This window comes from Puma concolor, chromosome B4 (assembly GCF_028749965.1).
Source record: "Puma concolor isolate L17-30 chromosome B4, mPumCon1.1.hap2, whole genome shotgun sequence".
Taxonomy (NCBI): domain Eukaryota; kingdom Metazoa; phylum Chordata; class Mammalia; order Carnivora; family Felidae; genus Puma; species Puma concolor.
In genome coordinates, this window is record NC_141673.1 from 21778074 (window position 1) to 21799549 (window position 21476).

Sequence of the window (21476 nt, forward strand, 5' to 3'; positions counted from 1 at the left end):
AATTGTATTTCCCACATGATGAGTGATGTTGAGTATCTTTTCATGTCTCTTTTGGCTATCTGTATGCCTTCATTGGAGATATGTCTGTTCATGTCCTTTTTCCTTTTTTTGGTTTTTCTTTAGAGAGACAGCATGAGCAGTGGAGAAGGGCAGAGAAAGAAAGAGAATCCCAAGCAGGCCCTACACTCAGGATGGAACCTGAAATGGGGCTTGATCTTACTACCCTTGGATCACGACCTGAGCTGAAAATGAGTGGATGCTCAATTGACTGAGCCACTCATGAGCTCATTTTAATTGGATTATTTTTAATTGCATTATTTGTGTTTTCTTGGTGTTGACTTGTATCAGTTCTTTAAATATTTCACCTAGTAAGTCTATATCATTTGCAAATATCTTCTCCCACTCAGTATATTGTCTTTTAGTTTTGTTGATTGTTTTCTGTGCAGAAGCTTTTTATTTTGATGTAGTCCCAATAGTTTATTTTGCTTTTGTTTCCCTTGTTTCAGGAGACCTATTTAGAAAAATATTGCTATGGCCAATGTCAGAGAAATTACTTGCTGCCCTCTCTTCTAGGATTTTTATGGTTGCAGGTTTCACATTGAGGTCCTTAATCTATTTTGAGCTTATTTTTGCAGTGTAAGAAAGTGGTCCAGTTTTATTCTTTTGCATATAGGTGTCTAGTTTTTCCAGCAACATGTGTTGAAGAGACTTTTTCCCATGGCATATTTCTGCCTTCTTTATAGAACTTTAATCAGCCATGTTATTGTGTGTTTATTTCTGGGTTTTGTATTCTGTTCCATTGATCTATATGTGGTTTTGTGCCAGTACCATACTGTTTTTATTGCTATAGTTTTGTAATAAAAGTTTAAGTCTGGAATTGTGCTTCCTCCAATTTTCTTCTTCTTTTTCAAGATTGCTTTGGCTACTCAGGGTCTTTTGTGGTTCCATACAAATTTTAGTATTATTAGTTTTAGTTCTGTGAAAAATGCTGTTGGGATTTTGATAGGGATTGCATTAAATGTGTAGATTGCTTTCAGTAGTATAGACAATTTTAAAAATATTTGTTCTTCCAATCCATGAACATGGAAAATCTTTCCATCTCTTTCTGTTATCTTCAGTTTCTTTAATCAGTGTTTTTTTTGTTTATTTTTTTATTTTTTTCAATATATGAAATTTATTGTCAAATTGGTTTCCATACAACACCCAGTGCTCATCCCAAAAGGTGCCCTCCTCAATACCCATCACCCACCCTCCCCTCCCTCCCACCCCCCATCAACCCTCACTTTGTTCTCAGTTTTTAACAGTCTCTTATGCTTTGGCTCTCTCCCACTCTAACCTCCGTTTTTTTTTTTCCTTCCCCTCCCCAATGGGTTTCTGTTAAGTTTCTCAGAATCCACATAAGAGTGAAAACATATGTTATCTGTCTTTCTCTGTATGGCTTATTTCACTTAGCATCACACTCTCCAGATCCATCCATGTTGCTACAAAGGGTCATGTTTCATTCTTTCTCATTGCCACGTAGTACTCCATTGTGTATATAAACCACAATTTCTTTATCCATTCGTCAGTTGATGGACATTTAGGCTCTTTCCACAATTTGGCTATTGTTGAGAGTGCTGCTATAAACATTGGGGTACAAGTGCCCCTATGCATCAGTACTCCTGTATCCCTTGGGTAAATTCCTAGCAGTGCTATTGCTGGGTCATAGGGTAGGTCTATTTTTAATTTTCTGAGGAACCTCCACACTGTTTTCCAGAGTGGCTGCACCAATTTGCATTCCCACCAACAGTGCAAGAGGGTTCCCGTTTCTCCACATCCTCGCCAGCATCTATAGTCTCCTGATTTGTTCATTTTGGCCACTCTGACTGGCGTGAGGTGATATCTGAGTGTGGTTTTGATTTGTATTTCCCTGATGAGGAGCGACGTTGAGCATCTTTTCATGTGCCTGTTGGCCATCCGGATGTCTTCTTTAGAGAAGTGTCTATTCATGTTTTCTACCCATTTCTTCACTGGGTTATTTGTTTTTTGGGTGTGGAGTTTGGTGAGCTCTTTATAGATTTTGGATACTAGCCCTTTGTCTGATATGTCGTTTGCAAATATCTTTTCCCATTCCGTTGGTTGCCTTTTAGTTCTGTTGGTTGTTTCCTTTGCTGTGCAGAAGCTTTTTATCTTCATAAGGTCCCAGTAGTTCATTTTTGCTTTTAATTCCCTTGCCTTTGGGGATGTGTCAAGTAAGAGATTGCTACGGCTGAGCTCAGAGAGGTCTTTTCCTGCTTTCTCCTCTAGGGTTTTGATGGTTTCCTGTCTCACATTCAGGTCCTTTATCCATTTTGAGCTTATTTTTGTGAATGGTGTGAGAAAGTGGTCTAGTTTCAATCTTCTGCATGTTGCTGTCCAGTTCTCCCAGCACCATTTGTTAAAGAGACTGTCTTTTTTCCATTGGATGTTCTTTCCTGCTTTGTCAAAGATGAGTTGGCCATACGTTTGTGGGTCTAGTTCTGGGGTTTCTATTCTATTCCATTGGTCTATGTGTCTGTTTTTGTGCCAATACCATGCTGTCTTGATGATGACAGCTTTGTAGTAGAGGCTAAAGTCTGGGATTGTGATGCCTCCTGCTTTGGTCTTCTTCTTCAAAATTACTTTGGCTATTCGGGGCCTTTTGTGGCTCCATATGAATTTTAGGATTGCTTGTTCTAGCATCGAGAAGAATGCTGGTGCAATTTTGATTGGGATTGCATTGAATGTGTAGATAGCTTTGGGTAGTATTGACATTTTGACAATATTTATTCTTCCAATCCATGAGCATGGAATGTTTTTCCATTTCTTTATATCTTCTTCAATTTCCTTCATAAGCTTTCTGTAGTTTTCAGCATACAGATCTTGTACATCTTTGGTTAGATATATTCCTAGGTATTTTATGCTTCTTGGTGCAATTGTGAATGGGATCAGTTTCTTTATTTGTCTTTCTGTTGCTTCATTGTTAGTGTATAAGAATGCAACTGATTTCTGTACATTGATTTTGTATCCTGCAACTTTGCTGAATTCATGTATCAGTTCTAGCAGACTTTTGGTGAAGTCTATCAGATTTCCATGTATAATATCATGTTATCTGGAAAAAGTGAAAGCTTGACTTCATCTTTGCCAATTTTGATGCCTTTGATTTCCTTTTGTTGTCTGATTGCTGATGCTAGAACTTCCAACACTATGTTAAACAACAGCGGTGAGAGTGGACATCCCTGTCGTGTTCCTGATCTCAGGGAAAAAGCTCTCAGTTTTTCCCCATTGAGGATGATGTTAGCTGTGGGCTTTTCATAAATGGCTTTTATGATCTTTAAGTGTGTTCCTTCTATCCCGACTTTCTGAGGGGTTTTTATTAAGAAAGGGTGTTGGATTTTGTCAAATGCCTTTTCTGCATCGATTGACAGGATCATATGGTTCTTATCTTTTCTTTTATTAATGTGATGTATCACGTTGATTGATTTGCGAATGTTGAACCAGCCCTGCATCCCAGGAATGAATCCCACTTGATCATGGTGAATAATTCTTTTTATATGCCATTGAATTCGATTTGCTAGTATCTTATTGAGAATTTTTGCATCCATATTCATCAGGGATATTGGCCTGTAGTTCTCTTTTTTTTACTGGGTCTCTGTCTGGTTTAGGAATCAAAGTAATACTGGCTTCATAGAATGAGTCTGGAAGTTTTCCTTCCCTTTCTATGTCTTGGAATAGCTTGAGAAGGATAGGTATTATCTCTGCTTTAAACATCTGGTAGAACTCCCCTGGGAAGCCATCTGGTCCTGGACTCTTATTGGGAGATTTTTGATGACTGATTCAATTTCTTCGCTGGTTATGGGTGTGTTCAAGCTTTCTGTTTTCTCCTGATTGAGTTTTGGAAGTGTGTGGGTGTTTAGGGATTTGTACATATATTCCAGGTTGTCCAGTTTGTTGGCATATAATTTTTCATAGTATTCCCTGATGATTGCTTGTATCTCTGAGGGATTGGTTGTAATAATTCCATTTTCATTCATGATTTTATCTATTTGGGTCATCTCCCTTTTCTTTTTGAGAAGCCTGGCTAGAGGTTTGTCAATTTTGTTTATTTTTTCAAAAAACCAAGTCTTGGTTTCGTTGATCTGCTCTACAGTTTTTTTAGATTCTATATTGTTTATTTCTGCTCTGATCTTTATTATTTCTCTTCTGCTGGGTTTAGGCTGTCTTTGCTGTTCTGCTTCTATTTCCTTTAGGTGTGCTGTTAGATTTTGTATTTGGGATTTCTCTTGTTTCTTGAGATAGGCCTGGATTGCAATGTATTTTCCTCTCAGGACTGCCTTCGCTGCATCCCAAAGCGTTTGGATTGTTGTATTTTCATTTTCGTTTGTTTCCATATATTTTTTAATTTCTTCTCTAATTGCCTGGTTGACCCATTCATTCTTTAGTGGGGTGTTCTTTAACCTCCATGCTTTTAGAGGTTTTCCAGACTTTTTCCTGTGATGGATTTCAAGCTTCATAGCATTGTGGTCTGAAAGTATGCATGGTAGGATTTCAATTCTTGTATACTTATGAAGGGCTGTTTTGTGACCCAGTATGTGATATATCTTGGAGAATGTTCCATGTGCACTCGAGAAGAAAGTGTATGCTGTTGCTTTGGGATGCAGAGTTCTAAATATATCTGTGAAGTCCATCTGATCCAATGTAGCATTCAGGGCCCTTGTTTCTTTATTGACTGTGTGTCTAGATGATCTATCCATTTCTGTAAGTGGGGTGTTAAAGTTCCCTGCAATTACCACATTCTTATCAATAAGGTTGCTTATGTTTATGAGTAATTGTTTTATATATATGGGGGCTCCCGTATTCGGCACATAGACATTTATAATTGTTAGCTCTTCCTGATGGATAGACTCTGTAATTATTATAGAATGCCCTTCTTCATCTCTTGTTACAGCCTTTAATTTAAAGTCTAGTTTGTCTGATATAAGTATGGCTACTCCAGCTTTCTTTTGACTTCCAGTGGCATGATAATTAGTTTTCCATCCCCTCGCTCTCAATATGAAGGTGTCCTCAGGTCTAAAATGAGTCTCTTGTGGATAGCAAATAGATGGGTCTTGTTTTTCTATTCATTCTGATACCCTGTGTCTTTTGGTTAGCACATTTAGTCCATTTACATTCAGTGTTATTGTAGACAGATATGGGTTTAGAGTCATTGTGATGTCCGTAGGTTTCATGCTTGTAGCGATGTCTCTGGTACTTTGTCTCACAGGATCCCCCTTAGGATCTCTTGTAGGGCTGGTTTAGTGGTGACAAATTCCTTCAGTGTTTGTTTGTTTGGGAAGACCTTTATCTCTCCTTCTATTCTAAATGACAGACTTGCTGGAGAAAGGATTCTCGGCTGCATATTTTTTCTTTTCATCACATTGAAGATATCCTGCCATTCCTTTCTAGCCTGCCAAGTTTCAGAAGAGAGATCAGTCACAAGTCTTGTAGGTCTCCCTGAATATGTTAGGGCACGTTTATCTCTAGCTGCTTTCGGAATTTTCTCTTTATCCTTGTATTTTGCCAGTTTCACTATGATATATCATGCAGAAGATCGATTCAAGTTACTTCTGAACTGAGTTCTCTGTGCCTCTTGGATTTCAATGCCTTTTTCCTTCCCCAGATCAGGGAAGTTCTCAGCTATTATTTCTTCAAGTACACCTTCAGCACCTTTCCCTCTCTCTTCCTCCTCTGGAATACCAATTATGCGTAGATTAATTCTCTTTAGTGCATCACTTAGTTCTCTAATTTTCCCCTCATACTCCTGAATTTTTTTATCTCTCTTTTTCTCAGCTTCCTCTTTTTCCGTAATTTTATCTTTTAGTTCGCCTATTCTCTCCTCTGCCTCTTCAATTCGAGCCATGGGCGTTTCCATTTTATTTTGCAGCTCGTTTATAGAATTTTTTAGCTCCTCCTGACTATTCCTTAGCCCCTTGATCTCTGTAGCAAGAGATTCTCTGCTGTCCTCTATACTGTTTTCAAGCCCAGCGATTTATTTTATGACTGTTATTCTAAATTCACTTTCTGTTGTGTTGTTTAAATCCTTTTTGATCAGTTCATTAGCTGTTTTTATTTCCTGGAGATTCTTTTGAGGGGAATTCTTCCGCTTGGTCATTTTGGATAGTCCCTGGAGTGGTGTGGACCTGCAGGGCACTTCCCCTGTGCTATCTTGAGTAACTGGAGTTGGTGGGTGGGGCCACAGTGAGACCTGATGTCTGCCCCCAGCCCACCGCTGGGGCCACAGTCAGACTGGTGTGTGCCTTCTCTTCCCCTCTCCTAGGGGCGGGATTCACTGTGGGGTGGCTGGCCCGTCTGGGCTACTTGCACACTGCCAGGCTTGTGGTGCTGGGGATCTGGCGTATTAGCTGGGGTGGATAGGCAAGGTGCGTGGGGGCAGGAGGGGCAGGCTTAGCTCGCTTCTCCTTAGGTGATCCACTTCAGGAGGGGCCTGTGGCAGCGAGAGGGAGTCAGACCCACTGCCAGAGGTGCGAATCCACAGAAGCACAGTGTTGGGTGTTTGCTCGGTGCCAGCAAGTTCCCTGGCAGGAACTGGTTCCCTTTAGGATTTTGGCTGGGGGATGGGCGAGGGAGATGGCGCTGGCGAGCGCCTTTGTTCTCCGACAGACTGCGCTCTGTCGTCCCGGGGCTCAGCAACTCTCCCTCCCGTTGTCCTCCAGCCTTCCCGCTCTCCGAGCAGAGCTGTTAACATATAACCTTCCAGATGTCAAGTCCCGCTTGCTGTCGGAACACACTCCGTCCGGCCTCTCCGCTTTTGCCAGCCAGACTCGGGGGCTCTGCTTGGCGGGTGGGCCGCCCTTCCACCCCAGCTCCCTCCTGCCAGTCCGCGTAGCGTGCACCGCCTCGCCGCCCTTCCTACCCTCTTCCATGGGCCTCTCGTCTGCGCTTAGCTCCAGAGACTCTGTTCTGCTAGTCTTCTGGCGGTTTTCTGGATTATTTAGGCAGGTGTAGGTGGAATCTAAGTGACCAGCAGGACGCGGTGAGCCCAGCATCCTCCTAGGCTGCCATCTTCCCTCTGATCCTTCTTTAATCAGTGTTGTATTGTTTTCAGAGTAGAGGTCATTCACCTCTTTGGTTAATTTTATTTTTAGGTATTGTATTATTTTTGGTGCAGTCATTAATAGCTATAGTAAATAGGTCTTTCTGCTGCTTCATATTTAGTGTATAGAATTGAAGCAGATTTCTGTATATTATTTTGTATCCTTTGACTTCATGGAATTCATTTCAATTCTAGGTTTTGGTGGAGTATTTCAGGTCTTGTATATATAGTATCATGTCATCTGCAAATAGTGAAAGTTTTACTTCTTTATTAACTCAGATGCCTTTTACTTCTTTGTGTTGTCTGATTGCTGTGGGTAAGACTTCCAATAGTATGTTGAATAAAAGTGAGAGTGGATATCCTTGTCTTCTTCCTGACTGTAGGGGAAAAGTTCTCAGTTTTTCACCATTGAGTATGATATTCATTGTGGGTTTTTGATATGTTGAGGTATTTTTCCTCTATACCTACTTTGTTGAGGGTTTTTATCACAAAAGATTCTGTACTTTGTCCGATGCTTTTTCTGATCCTTTTGAAATGATCATATGGTTTTTTATCCTTTCCTTTTTAAAAAATATTTATTTATTTTTGAGAGAGAGAGAGAGAGAGAGACAGAGCATGAGCGGGAGGTGGGGAGTGGGGCAGAGAGAAAGGGAGACACAGAAGGTGAAGGAGGCTCCATACTCTATCAGCACAGAGCCCAACGTGGGGCTCAAACTCACGAACTTTGAGATCATGACCTGAGCTAAGGTCAGATGCTTACCCACTGAGCCACCCAGGTGACCCCCTTCATATTTGTTATTAACCGTGTTATGTATTTGGTTTCTCCCATGTTGGGTGCAAAAATACTTAAATGATTTTTATATCTTTTTGTTGAATTGTTCCCTTTATGATTATATAGAACCCTTCTTTGTTTATTTTTACAGTTTTTATTTTAAATTGTTTTGTCTGATAGAAATATTGCTACCCCAGCATTGTTTTGCATGATAAATATTTCTCCATCCCCTCACTTTCAGTATGCAGGTGTCTTTAGGCTTGAAGTGAGTCTCTTGTAGGGCACTATATAGATTCATCTTTTTTTTTTAATCTACTCTGTCACCATATGTCTTTGCAGCATGTAGTCCATTTACATTCAAAGTAATTATCAATAGGTATTTGTTGCCATTCTGTTACTTGTTTTATAGTTGTTTTGGTAGTTTTCTCTGAGCCTTTCTTTCTCTCTTTGATGGTTTACTGGCTTTCTTTAGTGATACTCCTTTCTCTTTATTCTTTATATATGTATTACTGGTTTTTGATTTTTGGTTACTGTTAGTTTTGTATATAACATCTGCATATAGTAGTCTGTATGAAGTTGATGGCTGCTTAAGTTTGAACCCATTCTTTACTCCCCTCTCCAGCATATTTCACATATATGGTATTATATTTTACAACAATTTATTTTGTGAATCCTTTGGCTGAATTTTACAAATATACTTATTTATACTGCTTTTGTGTTTTTTACTTTTCACACTCTCACTTATGGTCTTTCATTTATACTCAAAGAGTCCCCTTTAATATTTATTGTAGGGCTGATTTAGTGGTAATCAATTCCTTTTTTTTTTTCTTTTTTCTTTGTCTGAGAAACTCTGTATCTCTGCTTGTATTCTGAATGATAGTCTCCCTGGATAGAGTGTTCTTGGCTGCAGATTTTTCCCTTTCAGCACTTTGATATATCATATTAATCCCTTTTTGTCTTCAAAGTTTCTACTAAAAAATCTGTTGGTAGCCTTATGGAGTTTCCCTTGTATGTAACTGTCTTCTTTTCTCTTGCTGCTTTTAAAATTCTCTGTTTATATCACTACTTTTTGCCCTTTTAATTACTATGTGTCTTGGTATAGACCTCCTGGGGTTGGTTTTATTGGGTAACTCTCTTCCTCCTTTTCCATATTAGGGAAGTTTTCAGCTATTATTTCTTTAAATAAATTTTCTTCCCCCCCTTTTTTCTCTTCTCCTTCTGGTATCCCTCTAATGAGAATATTATTATGATTGTGGAGTGTCTGAATTCCCCGTCTACTCTCATTTTGCAGCTTTTTTCTCTCACCTGCTAAGCTTGATTACTGTCCATTATTTTTTCTTCCAGGTTGCTAATTCATTCCTCTACTTCTTCTAGCCTATTTATTCTAATAGAATATATTTTTTTTTTATTTTCAAGAAAGTGAGAGCATGTGAGCAGGGGAGAGGGCCAGAAGGAGAGAGAGAGAGAGAATCTTGAGAAGGCTCCATGATTAGCATGAAGCCCAATGTGAGGATTGATCCCACAACCCTGGGATCATGACTTGAGCCTAAATTAAGAGTCAGACCCTTAATGGTCTGAGCCACCCAGGTGCCCATCAAGTATATTTTTCACTTCAGTTATTATTTTCTTCATCTCTGATTGGTTCTTTTTTAACTCTGTGTTAAGAGTTTGGTCTCACTGATGTCCTTCACTCTTTTCTCAAGTCCAGTGAGTATCTTTATGATCATTACTTTAAATTTTCTTTCAGGATATTACATATACCTCTATTGCTTATGACTCTTGCTGTGATTTTGTCTTCTTGTTTCATTTGGGACATAATCCTCTGTCTTCTCATTTTGCCTGTTTTGTCTGTTTCCTTGTGTTAGAATTGTCAACTAGTCTCTTGCTCTTGAGAGTAGTGAGCAGGGTGTGTACTTATAATGAGGTGGTAATTCTCCTCCTCCACAGGGGACATGTAGCTGCTGCAGAGACTCAGGCTGGCAAGGGAACTCCACAGTGTGTGCAGGTGAGGGTTGCAGTTTTAAAAAGGTGCCAGGGTCCTCCACAGTAGGTTGGGGGAGGCAGTGTTGGCAAGATTTGCAATGGTCTGGGAGAGGGGACCTGCAGCACCTAAGGCAAGTGTGGCTTTAAAAGGGGGCAGGGTGCAGTGTAAGCACTAAGTAGTGAATGCATGCACCCTGCTGTTTCTGCCACTGCACAAGGCTATGTGATTATGCTGGGGAGTGGGGGGGGATGGCACCTGCCAGCTCTTTTGTTCCTGGAGAAGTCCCTCAGGAACTCTGAAGTTAATAACTGACTCTCCCTCCTGTGCACCCCAGATGTTTTTCAAACTGCTGCTTCTAAGTGGTGTCTTTGAGAACTATTTGTTGTGTGTTTCTTTAAGGGCAGGGACTCATTTTCCTTTCACCCTTTGTGCTTGCTCTCCCAGAGCCCAGCCACTGATTTTTAAGTTCCAGGCTTTAAGTCCTGCTTATTACAGGAACTCATGAAATTCAATTCCACTGATTTTCAAAGCTAAATGCTGTGGGGATTTGTCTTTCCCAGGCTTTCCATTGTGATAGTCTCTTTGTCACCTCTCTACATGCCTGTGTTGCAGCTCCCTCCCTCTGGTGACCAGACCCAAGGGGTTTAGCTCCCTACTGTATGTATGCCCTTCCTACCCTATTCGATGTCACCTTTCCTTGATATTTAGGTGTGGGGTTTGTTCTGCCAGTCTTTGGATCATTTTCTACATTATTTGTGCTGATGTGAGTGTTATCTAGTTATATCTGTGGGAGGAGGTGAATTAAGGTCCTCTTCTGCCACCTTCCCTGGGGCTCTCTAGACCTTAGTTTTGAGGGCTTTAATATTGTCATGAATGCCAGATAAAGTAATTTTTTGGTCTACTTTAGGAAAAGTGGCTTTCAATTCCTTATGTTTTCAAAAGCTAAAAATAGTTTCTATAGTAATAATGTCAGGATAAAATGGGCTATTTTATGTAGTTACATTATCTCTAAAATATGTTGTTTTGTAAAATGATAACTTTAGAACTGTTAGAATCTTCTGGTTTACAGCAGTCCAAATCTTCAACTATATTTTCAAGTATGAAATACTTATTTTCTTGGTAGCGTTTAAATAGCAAGAAGAGTTTATATATTCTTCCCATAATGCAGAAATATCTTTTAACTTATATAAATCTCTGCCATCTTAGAAGGGTTGTGTTAAAAGGGAGGAGGCAGGTGTTATGAATCTTTATTCTTTGGTATAAACTACAGTGGCTGAGTGTTAATTGCTTCCAATATTTAAGTAATGAAATAAAGTAATAGGGAATTTTTGTATTCAGATTTTAATACATGGCAGTAGGCCTACATTCACTAATAATTTCTCTACATCAAATAAATTATTGTTCCAAGGAGAATAAATGAAAGATGGCATTCATTTTCTACATGACTAAAATTTTCATATGCAACATGCTGCTGGCTGTGGGACTATCAGGCTTCTTTGTTTTTCAAAGCACGATTCTGCTTAACTGTTAACTCTGCACTTGTGCTTTATTTGCAGCATCTGGCGAGGCCCCAATGTAAACTGCACAGACAGTTCGGGTTACACTGCTTTACACCATGCAGCCTTAAATGGACATAAGTAAGTGCTCCTTATTTGGACTAGAATCCTTGTGTATGTAGTTACATGTGATGAACTTTATTATGTTGATGAGACCTGTCTCATGTTGCCAGGAGTCCCTTGAGCTTAGGTGAATTTGAAGAGGCACCAGGGGGCAACACTGACAAGTTAAACTTGGTAGGAATGTTGCTGTGGATGATTATGTGCAGAGTGTAAACTGAGAGAATTGTTGTAAAATAGTCAAATACCACACGAAGAGAATGAAAGAAGTGATAGGACATGTTAGTTATGCATAACTGACGGGAAGGAATGGGATAAAACCTGTTATTAATGCCTCCCTACCTTTTTTGGGTGTCTTTATCAAACATGGGGAGTATTCACCAAGAGTAAAATCTTGATAGATTCTTACTATGAATATGAGTCACAGGCATTTATATGAACCACTTCAAAATCTTTCACATTTACTTAAAATGCTTTTTCTTTGTTATTCAAGATAGTCTTTCTGGTTTTTAATTTCTTTCTGTGGAATTATGTTTCAGTAATGTGATAGCCTACAATATGGACAATGAAATAATGTGTAACCATAACCATCACTTCATTTCTAGTATTTGACCTACCTTATCTTATGGTTTTGTGCCAGAGTCACAGTGTGAGGAGTCCTCTGAATGATTCAGATGTCCTGTCTTCCCCCATCATAGAACAAAAGGGATTCTTTTTATGTCAGTCTTTTTTATCTGTTTTTCCTTTGCTCTAATGGCCCAAATTAGTCTTCCCAGATATGGATCATTTAATTTCACTTTAGTTTTTTAGATGTGATAATATTGCCTTAAACATGCTAGATACAAAAAAATAAATAAATAAAAATGCTGGTTACCTTTTGCTTTCCCACCTAACCTTTCTTTTATTCTATGAATTGAGACACAGGATCAAGTCACACTTGATCACATTTTATGGACTTAAAGTTTTTACACAAGAAACTTATCATTTTGCCATTTATCATTGTGATATTTTTATCTTCAAACTTATTGCAGAAACCTAGCATTACCATTCTGTTTAGATATGGAGATGTATCTATATCTACGCATGTGTAATTATATACGTAATCATAATGTTTTGTCACTTGGATTCTTAGTATTAGAATTCCCAAAATACATTTCTGTTTATCCACTCCCTAGTCTATATTGAATCATCTTATACCATGTAACTTAGCACCTTTTATTTGCTGGATATTTTTCAAACTTTATTGTTGTCCTGATGAATTCATGTGTTCAGATTGCTATCATTTGAATGTTTTAAAGGAATTACTATTTTTTCTTCTTTGTACCTGGGTCATCAGGAATAAAAGCAAATGAAATCAGCCCAAGAAATACAATGCTGATGGCTTCTTTGGTCATCTTAATTGTCATTCCTAATTCAGAGGAAATTCCAGTTGGGAAAATAACTGGAAAGACTATCAAATCTAATGGACAGAAGATCTTAGGCCTGAGCATTGGAGCTATACTGCTTTTCTTGTTCTATCATAGCTTGTCATTATAAGTACTTCTCAAAATAATATTTCAAAATGGATTAGCATTCATATTCCTCCATGATTTTCCATGTTTAGAAAATGTTATTGTTCATACATGATGACCTATGAAGTTCTAACTTCTAACCATTGAGATATGGTTCCCTATGCCCACTGCATAATTGTTTGTTTCTATTAGCAATTTACAAAGTAAAGATAATTTAAGTGAATTGAATATCAATCATTAAGATTGTGACCATAAAGAGATGAGTGATTTGACTAGATATCTTTTAAGATCTCTTTGATTGCAGATATTCTCTGAGAATTATATATCTCTGCTTTTATATGAAGATCCCATCTTTTTAACATTTTCTAGACAGATTTTACTCAGTGTCATTGTACAGGCATTGGAAAAAAGCAGGAAAATTTCTGATTCCATCTTCCCATCTCTGCTGGGTATGTGACCTTTCCCCATTTAATTAACCCATCTAGTGCTGAATTCAGTGTACTGAATACATAGGCTGGATATTTCTCATTGTTCCTTTCAATGATTACATTTTATGACACACTGCTTTGGTATTTGTGGCTCAGTTATGTACTGTGATGCTAAAATTCTGAAATTTACATTTCCATAGAGTGTAAGATTTACGGACTTTAAATTACCCATGGATTTTTGTAATTAGAGATGATTTATTCAACCCAACCCCCCTCCCCTCATGGAGAAACAAGACCATTCTGGATAAATGACATAGTGGTCATTTATATATTAAGGTGGGGCTGTGTCTTGAGTTTAAGTGTTTTAGTTCTAAGTGCATGCCTTTGCCAATACTGTACATTATCTTCTCTTTGTGACTCTGCACATCAGTTTCCTAAACTCTTGCTTGCTTTCCTCTGTTCTGTTGTCTATTTCTGGACTGCCTCCCATCAACTAGTGTGTTCATACAGAATGCTAATTTTAATATTGGTTTAAGAAAATATATTTGAAGGAGAAAAAAATGTCATAGAATATATCTCAGAGCCAGAGAAGAATGTTTTTTCTTTGCTTTGCTTTTGCTATTCTCACTTAGCAAGGTAATGAACAATTGATTATTTTGTATTCTTCCCAAGCATGCATTAGCAGTCAGCACAGAAACACATCATTTCCATGTTTGTTGCTATTGTTGTTGTAGCCATCATCTGTAAATTGTGTCTGAAAACATGATTTCTAGGCTAAAGTTCATGGAATCATAGAGCTAGAAGTATTATTACAGGGTTCTGTAGTTTATTCTTTTCCTTTGAACACAGGCTTTTCCTTTACCCTCAACATATGGTCTAAGCCTTCATACTGCAAATTATGCCCATATTATATCCTCTTATTTTGTATGTTTTACTGGAAGCTCTTGTTTATCAACTCTAGTTAATCCTCAAGCAGAATAGGACCTTATACCTGAAATACATTGTTTCATAATGAACAATTCATCTCACTTAGCCAAATCAAGACACAATAGAAAATGTACTTCTGTTAGTGATTTCCTGGGTCATTTGTAATTGCAGATTAGAAAATTATTACCTTCAAATGATAGAAAAAAACCCCACCGTCAGTAGAACAAAATCCACTAGCAATGATTATAAATTATTTCAGTAGATAGGCAAGAGACCTATTTCTGTTTTTCTTTTTTAAAATATGGAGGATTCATTTTCTCTCTCATGTATGTATTTCTGCCACAAATTTGGTTCTCTTAATTCTCTTCCTAGTAGACATTAGCCAGCCAGCTGGCCTGATTTTCTGCCTTTCTTCTTGTCTCTCACCCTCTTTCCATCATTTCTTTCTTCCCTGCCTCCTTCCCTTTTTCCTTCCTTTCTTCCTTCTATCGCTTCTTCCCGCCCTTCCTTTCTTCTTTCCTTTTCCTTCTTCTGTCCTTCCCTTTTCTTTTTTTCTCATCTTTTCTTTTTTTTAAATAATAATCTTATTGTTCACTATAAAGTTTTAGTAAACATTTGTATTCATATTTCACTTCCACTCTTCTTGGCAAATTATTCCTTTCCTTTTTTTCTTAAGTTTCATCTCATTAAACTATATTGGGCACGTTGTGATTCTTGGATGCTGTTTTGAAAACTGTCAGCACTAAATTGTTACGTTTATATCTTTGAAATATATGTGTCTTTGATATGCGTGGGGTTTAAGTATTTTCTGTTCTTGCCTCATTCTTTGAATATTTAATGCTTGGATTCTAGACTCCATTATCTGAAATCCAAATTGTATCTCAAATTGTATCTAGAATCCAGATGGTAAGCTATGTGTACTTTTGATTCACTCTTTCTTAGGTTTTCTAATGAAAGGAGAGAACTTCCTCTAAAAATTTATATAGTCTGGTCCATGAAATTTCTCTTTGGATAACCTAGAAATAACTTGGATATAATTGCTTCTTTCCTGGATAAGGATATTAACTAGTTAAAATTTTCTCTTATTTACTTTCTCTGGAAATCTATGAGAGTGAATTCAGTATAAAAAGAAGCTCCAGCTATAAAATGGAGTGTATGTCCTAGAGTCTTTTGACCGTGTTGAATACATTTGCAACTCTGTTTCTGTTAAGGAGAAGTAAAATCTTCAAGAAAGTCTGAAATAAAAAAGGCCTTAATTAATTTGAGAATTTCATTAGTTTGTTACTACTATATCCATATAAAAATGACTTGTGTTTACTTCAGAGTTATTTAGACTACTAACAAGTAAGGGAGGATGGAACAAAATAAATGTCTTTGGTTATGATTCAATTATAGGGAAATTTGCTTTTGAGGTAAAGAAATTTGAATGTTGAACCTTCCCAATGAACTTAATTTTGCTCGGAACATATCCTGAAACTTCTTAAAAGACATTTCATATTAATTAGAAGTGTATTTATATCTATCAGAAAATGAAGCAAATTAAATACATTAGCAAAAATCAATACTTTTAGAATTCCTATTTTTACCTGAACTTCTATATTAGCTTCAGGCTGCAAAATGTTGCAATGATTTAAATTATGTTGTTATTAAATTTAATTTACTCCTGGGAAATGGAGTTATTTTTTCTGTGATCTCATCAACCACATTAACTTCAGGATTTTAGAGCAATTCTTATTTATCAAATGCTGTATATAAGAAAGAATGGCACTTTATGGTTAAGATATAGAGGTTATTTCTCTGCTATTTTATAAACTTTGTTCATTAATATTACTTAATATTTCATGTCTACTAACCTAGCACAGTCAACATGTTCATTTGTTGATACCACTGGAACATATAAGGTACAACTTAAATAAAAGTGAAAATTAATAATACTAATTTGGGGGGATCCTAATGTTAAATAAATCCTTTCAGCTTAGATACTATAGATAGTACCCCAAATTTAGTTTATTCTTAATGAGTCTGGATGAAAAGGGCCTGTTTAATACATATTACTTGTAATATACATGTACAAGTATACATCATTTCTTAATATACATCATAAGAAAGATTAATGGCAGTTTGTTGATTATCTTATTTATGATTCAGTAAGACTGACAGACACAGTTTTGATCAGAAATATAACTTTAAGGGGGCGCCTGGGTGGCGCAGTCGGTTAAGCGTCCGACTTCAGCCAGGTCACAATCTCGCGGTCCGTGAGTTCGAGCCCCGCATCAGGCTCTGGGCTGATGGCTCAGAGCCTGGAGCCTGTTTCCGATTCTGTGTCTCCCTCTCTCTCTGCCCCTCCCCCGTTCATGCTCTGTCTCTCTCTGTCCCAAAAATAAATAAAAACGTTAAAAAAAAATTAAAAAAAGAAATATAACTTTAGGGATGCCTCGCTGGTTCAGTCAGTATAGCATGGGACTCTTGATCTTGGGGTTGTATGTTCGAGCCCCATGTTGGGTGTACAGATTATTTAAAAATAAAATCTTTTTAAAAAAAGAAATATAGCTTTATATTTCACAAATATGTTTTCACATTAGAAACCTGAGCCATGCCAGTTCATTAGCTGATATCTTTGAATAAGGTGAAAGGTACAACTTAAATAAAAATTTAAACACACATTTAAATTTACAAATAAACAAATTTAATAAAATGAATAAGTTTTTTAAAAACTTAAATATAATAGTGTTTAGTTAGGATCTTAGTGTTCACCAAAGGCAATTTCATAGGCATACAGATTAGTTTTTTCAGATTTAGATATTAGGTACTGGTAATATCACATAATACAAATGTCAGTAAGTTAAAATTTTCACTACCTCACCAATCTTCCTGATAAATAAAGAATAAATGTATATTACATACATTATTAGAAAATGTCAACAGGACTTGAGCCAAGGAACAAATGAAACTCTGAATGGATTTTGTGGAGTAAGAGAAAATAGGATTGATGAACCCCTTAAACTATCTTCTTTACCCTTTGAAAGGAGATGCTTTTAGAAGTTTCAGAATATTTTTTTTTTATTTGGTTAGGCATTGAGGAATAAAGTTAAAATTCTTCACATAAGTATCTTTCTCTGATAAATGAATTTGGAAAAGGCTATTTTGTGGTAGTGTAAATTCCACTTTTTAGATCCATATATTTAACTGTATCTTCTCTTGGTATCATTTTACCTTTTATTTAAATACTGAAATCTTTCATTAAAAAAATTGCTGGGATTGGTAAACATTGCTGTAGCTTGCCTTGAGAATATGTGTGATTGCATACAAATTTACAGTCATACCTGTTTTTCATTTGATTCACACCACAACCCATTCAGATTGTCAGGAAGACGTAGTCTTTAAATTCTATTTTAATAATACCTGAAAGACTGACAGAGGTTATTTGATTTGCTCAAGATAACCAAATTAGTAAATAGTAGAGTTGGTACCTTAAACCAGATATTCTGATTTTTAGCTGCTTTTGTTATTCATAGGTCTTGAATCCTTTTTACCCCATTGTAGCTATTTATCTCAGAATGGAAGACCCTATATAGTAACTCTTGCATGGCAGAGAGGTGAGGAGAAATATATGAACTGGACAAGCTTCAAGTGTCATTTGGATTTTCATATTTCATTTTTACAAAGGTGATTTGCTGGAAGCATTTCTATTTTGAAAGGATTTTATTTTTACTTGGGGCAAGAACTAATATTTTCGTATAGTGCTTTACTGTTTATTGAGTGGCTTCTTTTCTGTGATCTCAATTAAAGCTCCTACCAATATTGACCAGTAGGCATTATTATTATTATTATATCCCCTACAGAAAAGAAAAAGAAAACTGAGCCTAAATAATTTCTCTAGGGTCACATCGTTAGGCAGTTTGTGTAGCTGGGACTCAAATCCAAATTTTCTAAATTCAGATTTTATAATACTGGTTCTTAAAAAGAATATTAAAATGAGATTTATTCTTATTTTCACTGAAATCTTATCATTAGAAAATCTAGGACTCCTTGGAACTTTAATATTTGTACAACATTTTTTTGGTTCTTTTTCATCATTATTTCATGCATTTATCTGTTAAATCTAGTGTTTCATGTGTGGGGAATGAAGAATAGTTTTCCCTTTACCATTCAAGATTCTTGGTGAGGAACTCTTCCCTTTCCCCATAATAAAAAGATAGATTAGCAGGAGAAAAACAAGAAGTTTAGTTACATGTATACCTCTTGTATACATGGGAGATAACCCAGAAAAACGGAATTAAACTGAATTAATCCCCTGAAATGGCCCTTGCCACCACCTTAAATATCATTGCCTGCTAAAGATGAAAAGATGTTTGTCAAAGAGAACCAGTTATGGGAGGTTAGGAGGAAAAGCGCAGTAAACAAGGTATGGGGTTGTTGTACAGATAGAAGTTGCTACCTTCCTCCTTGATAATTCTAGAGATATAGAGTCCTTTTTCATTTTCTGGTACAAAAAAAAGGGAGAGAGACTTCCTTACAAATGGGATTTCTGTTATAAATTTAAATGTCTATTACAAAAAGGTAACTTTTAGTCCATTTTCAGAGCTTTTCCAGCATCTACTCTTTCTTGAAAGTAATCAGCCTAAAATCATCCTTATGCCAAAGAGACATATTTTGGGGTGGTATATTCTGCTCCCCTTCATAAGTTTAGATCACATTCTGGGCATTATATTTTAGTTTTCACTGTAATGTTTGTGTTGTATCATGTCTAAGTTGGATATTACAGTTCAGAATTTTTGCTTTGAAAATTTGTTGGGGATTGGGTACAAAATACTATAGGTAGGGTATGTTGAGTATGAATTGATACTGAATCAGTAGTGGAACTTGTCTCATGAACGAATTTCCTTCTTGAAACCATTTTTAAAGAAAAAAATATTTATTGATTGATTTTGTGAGAGAATGTTGTATATACGTGTGTGGGAGGGGCAGAGAGAGGGAGAAAGAGTACCAAGTAGGCTCTGTGCTGTCGGTACAAGTCCAGTGCAGGGCTCAATTCCATGAACTGTGAGATCATGACCTGAGCCAAAATCAAGAGTTGGTTGTTTAACCAACTGAGCCCCCCCAGGCACCCCTTGAAATCATTTTTTTAAGCTTGGAAGGGAGAGATGAAGGAGTGCAGAAGTATGAATAACACATATTCATAATATGTTGTATGCCATGGCTGAAAAATTATTAAACTTTCCCCCCCTTTCCTGCTGTCTGCTTTGTCTTTTATATGCATTTTCAATTTATTATTTCCACTCTTTGCAGGAATGATGTATAAATTCTCTAAAAGTCTCTTGGTAGCATGATTTTTTTTTTTTTTTTTTTTGGTAAATAAGGAGTTTGCTTATCCTCAGCTTTTCCTTCACACTAACTCTCAGGTATGGGCTATTTGGGAAAAAACCCTTTTAAAAAAAATAGGAAGAGGTATTTTTATTTTTACTTTATTTTTTTATTATTATTTTTATTTTTTTTTTATTTTTGAGAGAGAGAGAGATAGAGAGTGACCAGGGGAGGGGCAGAGAGAGGGAGACACAGAATCGGAAGCTGGCTCCAGACTCTGAGTGCTCAGCACAGAGCCCGACGTGGGGCCTGAACCCACGAACCATGAGATCATGACCTGAGCCGAAACCAAGAGTTGGATGCTTAACCAACTAAGCCACCCAGGTGCCCCGGAAGAGGTATTTTTAAAAAAGTGTTTTACTTGTTTCATTCAGTTATGAAATTAGATAAATGTTTCCCAAATGAATTCTATTAAGGACTTTCATTGGTTAGTTAGTGCTCTGTTTGTGTATGTGGTGTTGGTGGTTTTCCAGGTAAGTAAAATAGCCAAATGTTGAATAGGCTAACACTTAAACCCAGTTTTATGTCTCTTACTCTCAATTGCCAACCAGCAACTGGTATACTTTCATCGTTACCTGTTTAATGAAATCTGTGTGGTAGCATATTTTCTTTTCTGTTTTTTTTTTTTTTTTTCTTCTAGGGACATAGTTCTCAAACTACTTCAGTATGAGGCATCAACAAATGTAGCAGACAACAAAGGCTATTTTCCCATTCACCTGGCTGCCTGGAAAGGAGATGTAGAAATTGTGAAGATTCTTATTCATCACGGACCATCACATTCTAGAGTCAATGAACAGGTGCACTTGTCAAATGTTTGTTCGTGCTATTGTTTTTTTAGTTTTGCAAAGTAAGGTAACAATGAAGAATTGATAATTTTTGTCTTTACTCTGCCAAAGCTCTTTTCACTGCTAAATTTCCTAAAGGAGAAATTGTAAAGTTCCTTTGCACTTGTATTAGTTACATTGGCACTAAGTTGGGCATTTATAAAGATATTTGTTAATAAGAGAATCCCACATAAAGGAAATAATTGTCATATTTTTGATTGCCTTATATAAGCATTCATTTTGTAGTTTTTGAATAAGATAGAACAGAATTCACATTTGTAATATGAATTAGAGCTTTTCTTTTTCTTTTTCTTTTCTTTTTTGAGAGAGAGAGAGAGAGAGTGTGTGCACCATCAGGGGGGTGGGCAGAGGGAGAGGGAGAGAGAGAATCTTAGGTAGGCTCCACACCCAGCATAGAGTCCAACAGGGGGCTCCATCTTGTGACAGTGAGATCATGACCAGAGCTGAAATCCAGAGTCAGTACTTAACCGGCTGAGCCACCTAGGCACTCTGAATTAGAGATTTTCTTAATAAAATTTTAAATGCTAAAACATTGATGATGGATTCATTGCAAAATGCTTCCCGTGTATGTAGCACTTTCACAGTAAATAGAATTTTATGAATCAAAATGCAAAATACAGTATATACAGTTGCTAGTCATAACCGTAAATATTAAAAAAATTTTTTTTAATGTTTTAATTTATTTTTGAGATAGAGACAGAGCATGAGCAGGGGAGGGGCAGAGAGAGAGGGAGACACAGAATCTGAAGCAGGCTCCAGGCTCTGAGCTGTCAGCACAGAGCCTGATGCGGGGCTTGAACTCACGGACTGTGTGAGATCATGACCTGAGCTGAAGTCGGACACTTAACCGACTGAGCCACCCAGGGGCCCCACAACTGTAAATATTTTTAAGTTAAAAATTTCCTTTGCGTATGCCCAGAGTGAGTTGAATAAAACCCA

The 21476-nt window shown here is 37.0% G+C and overlaps 1 protein-coding gene across 13 annotated transcripts in view; it reads left to right on the forward strand.

Annotated features, from left to right (window-relative positions):
* Positions 1–21476, forward strand: part of ANKS1B (ankyrin repeat and sterile alpha motif domain containing 1B) — a 1105230-nt gene that overhangs the window by 155114 nt on the left and 928640 nt on the right. For all 13 annotated transcript variants that reach the window (XM_086712566.1, XM_025926383.2, XM_086712564.1 and 10 more), the window contains exons 2-3: positions 11403–11483; positions 20333–20489. In XM_086712566.1, the coding sequence (XP_086568692.1) occupies positions 11403–11483; positions 20333–20489 (238 nt within the window). The remainder of the gene's footprint in view (positions 1–11402; positions 11484–20332; positions 20490–21476) is intronic.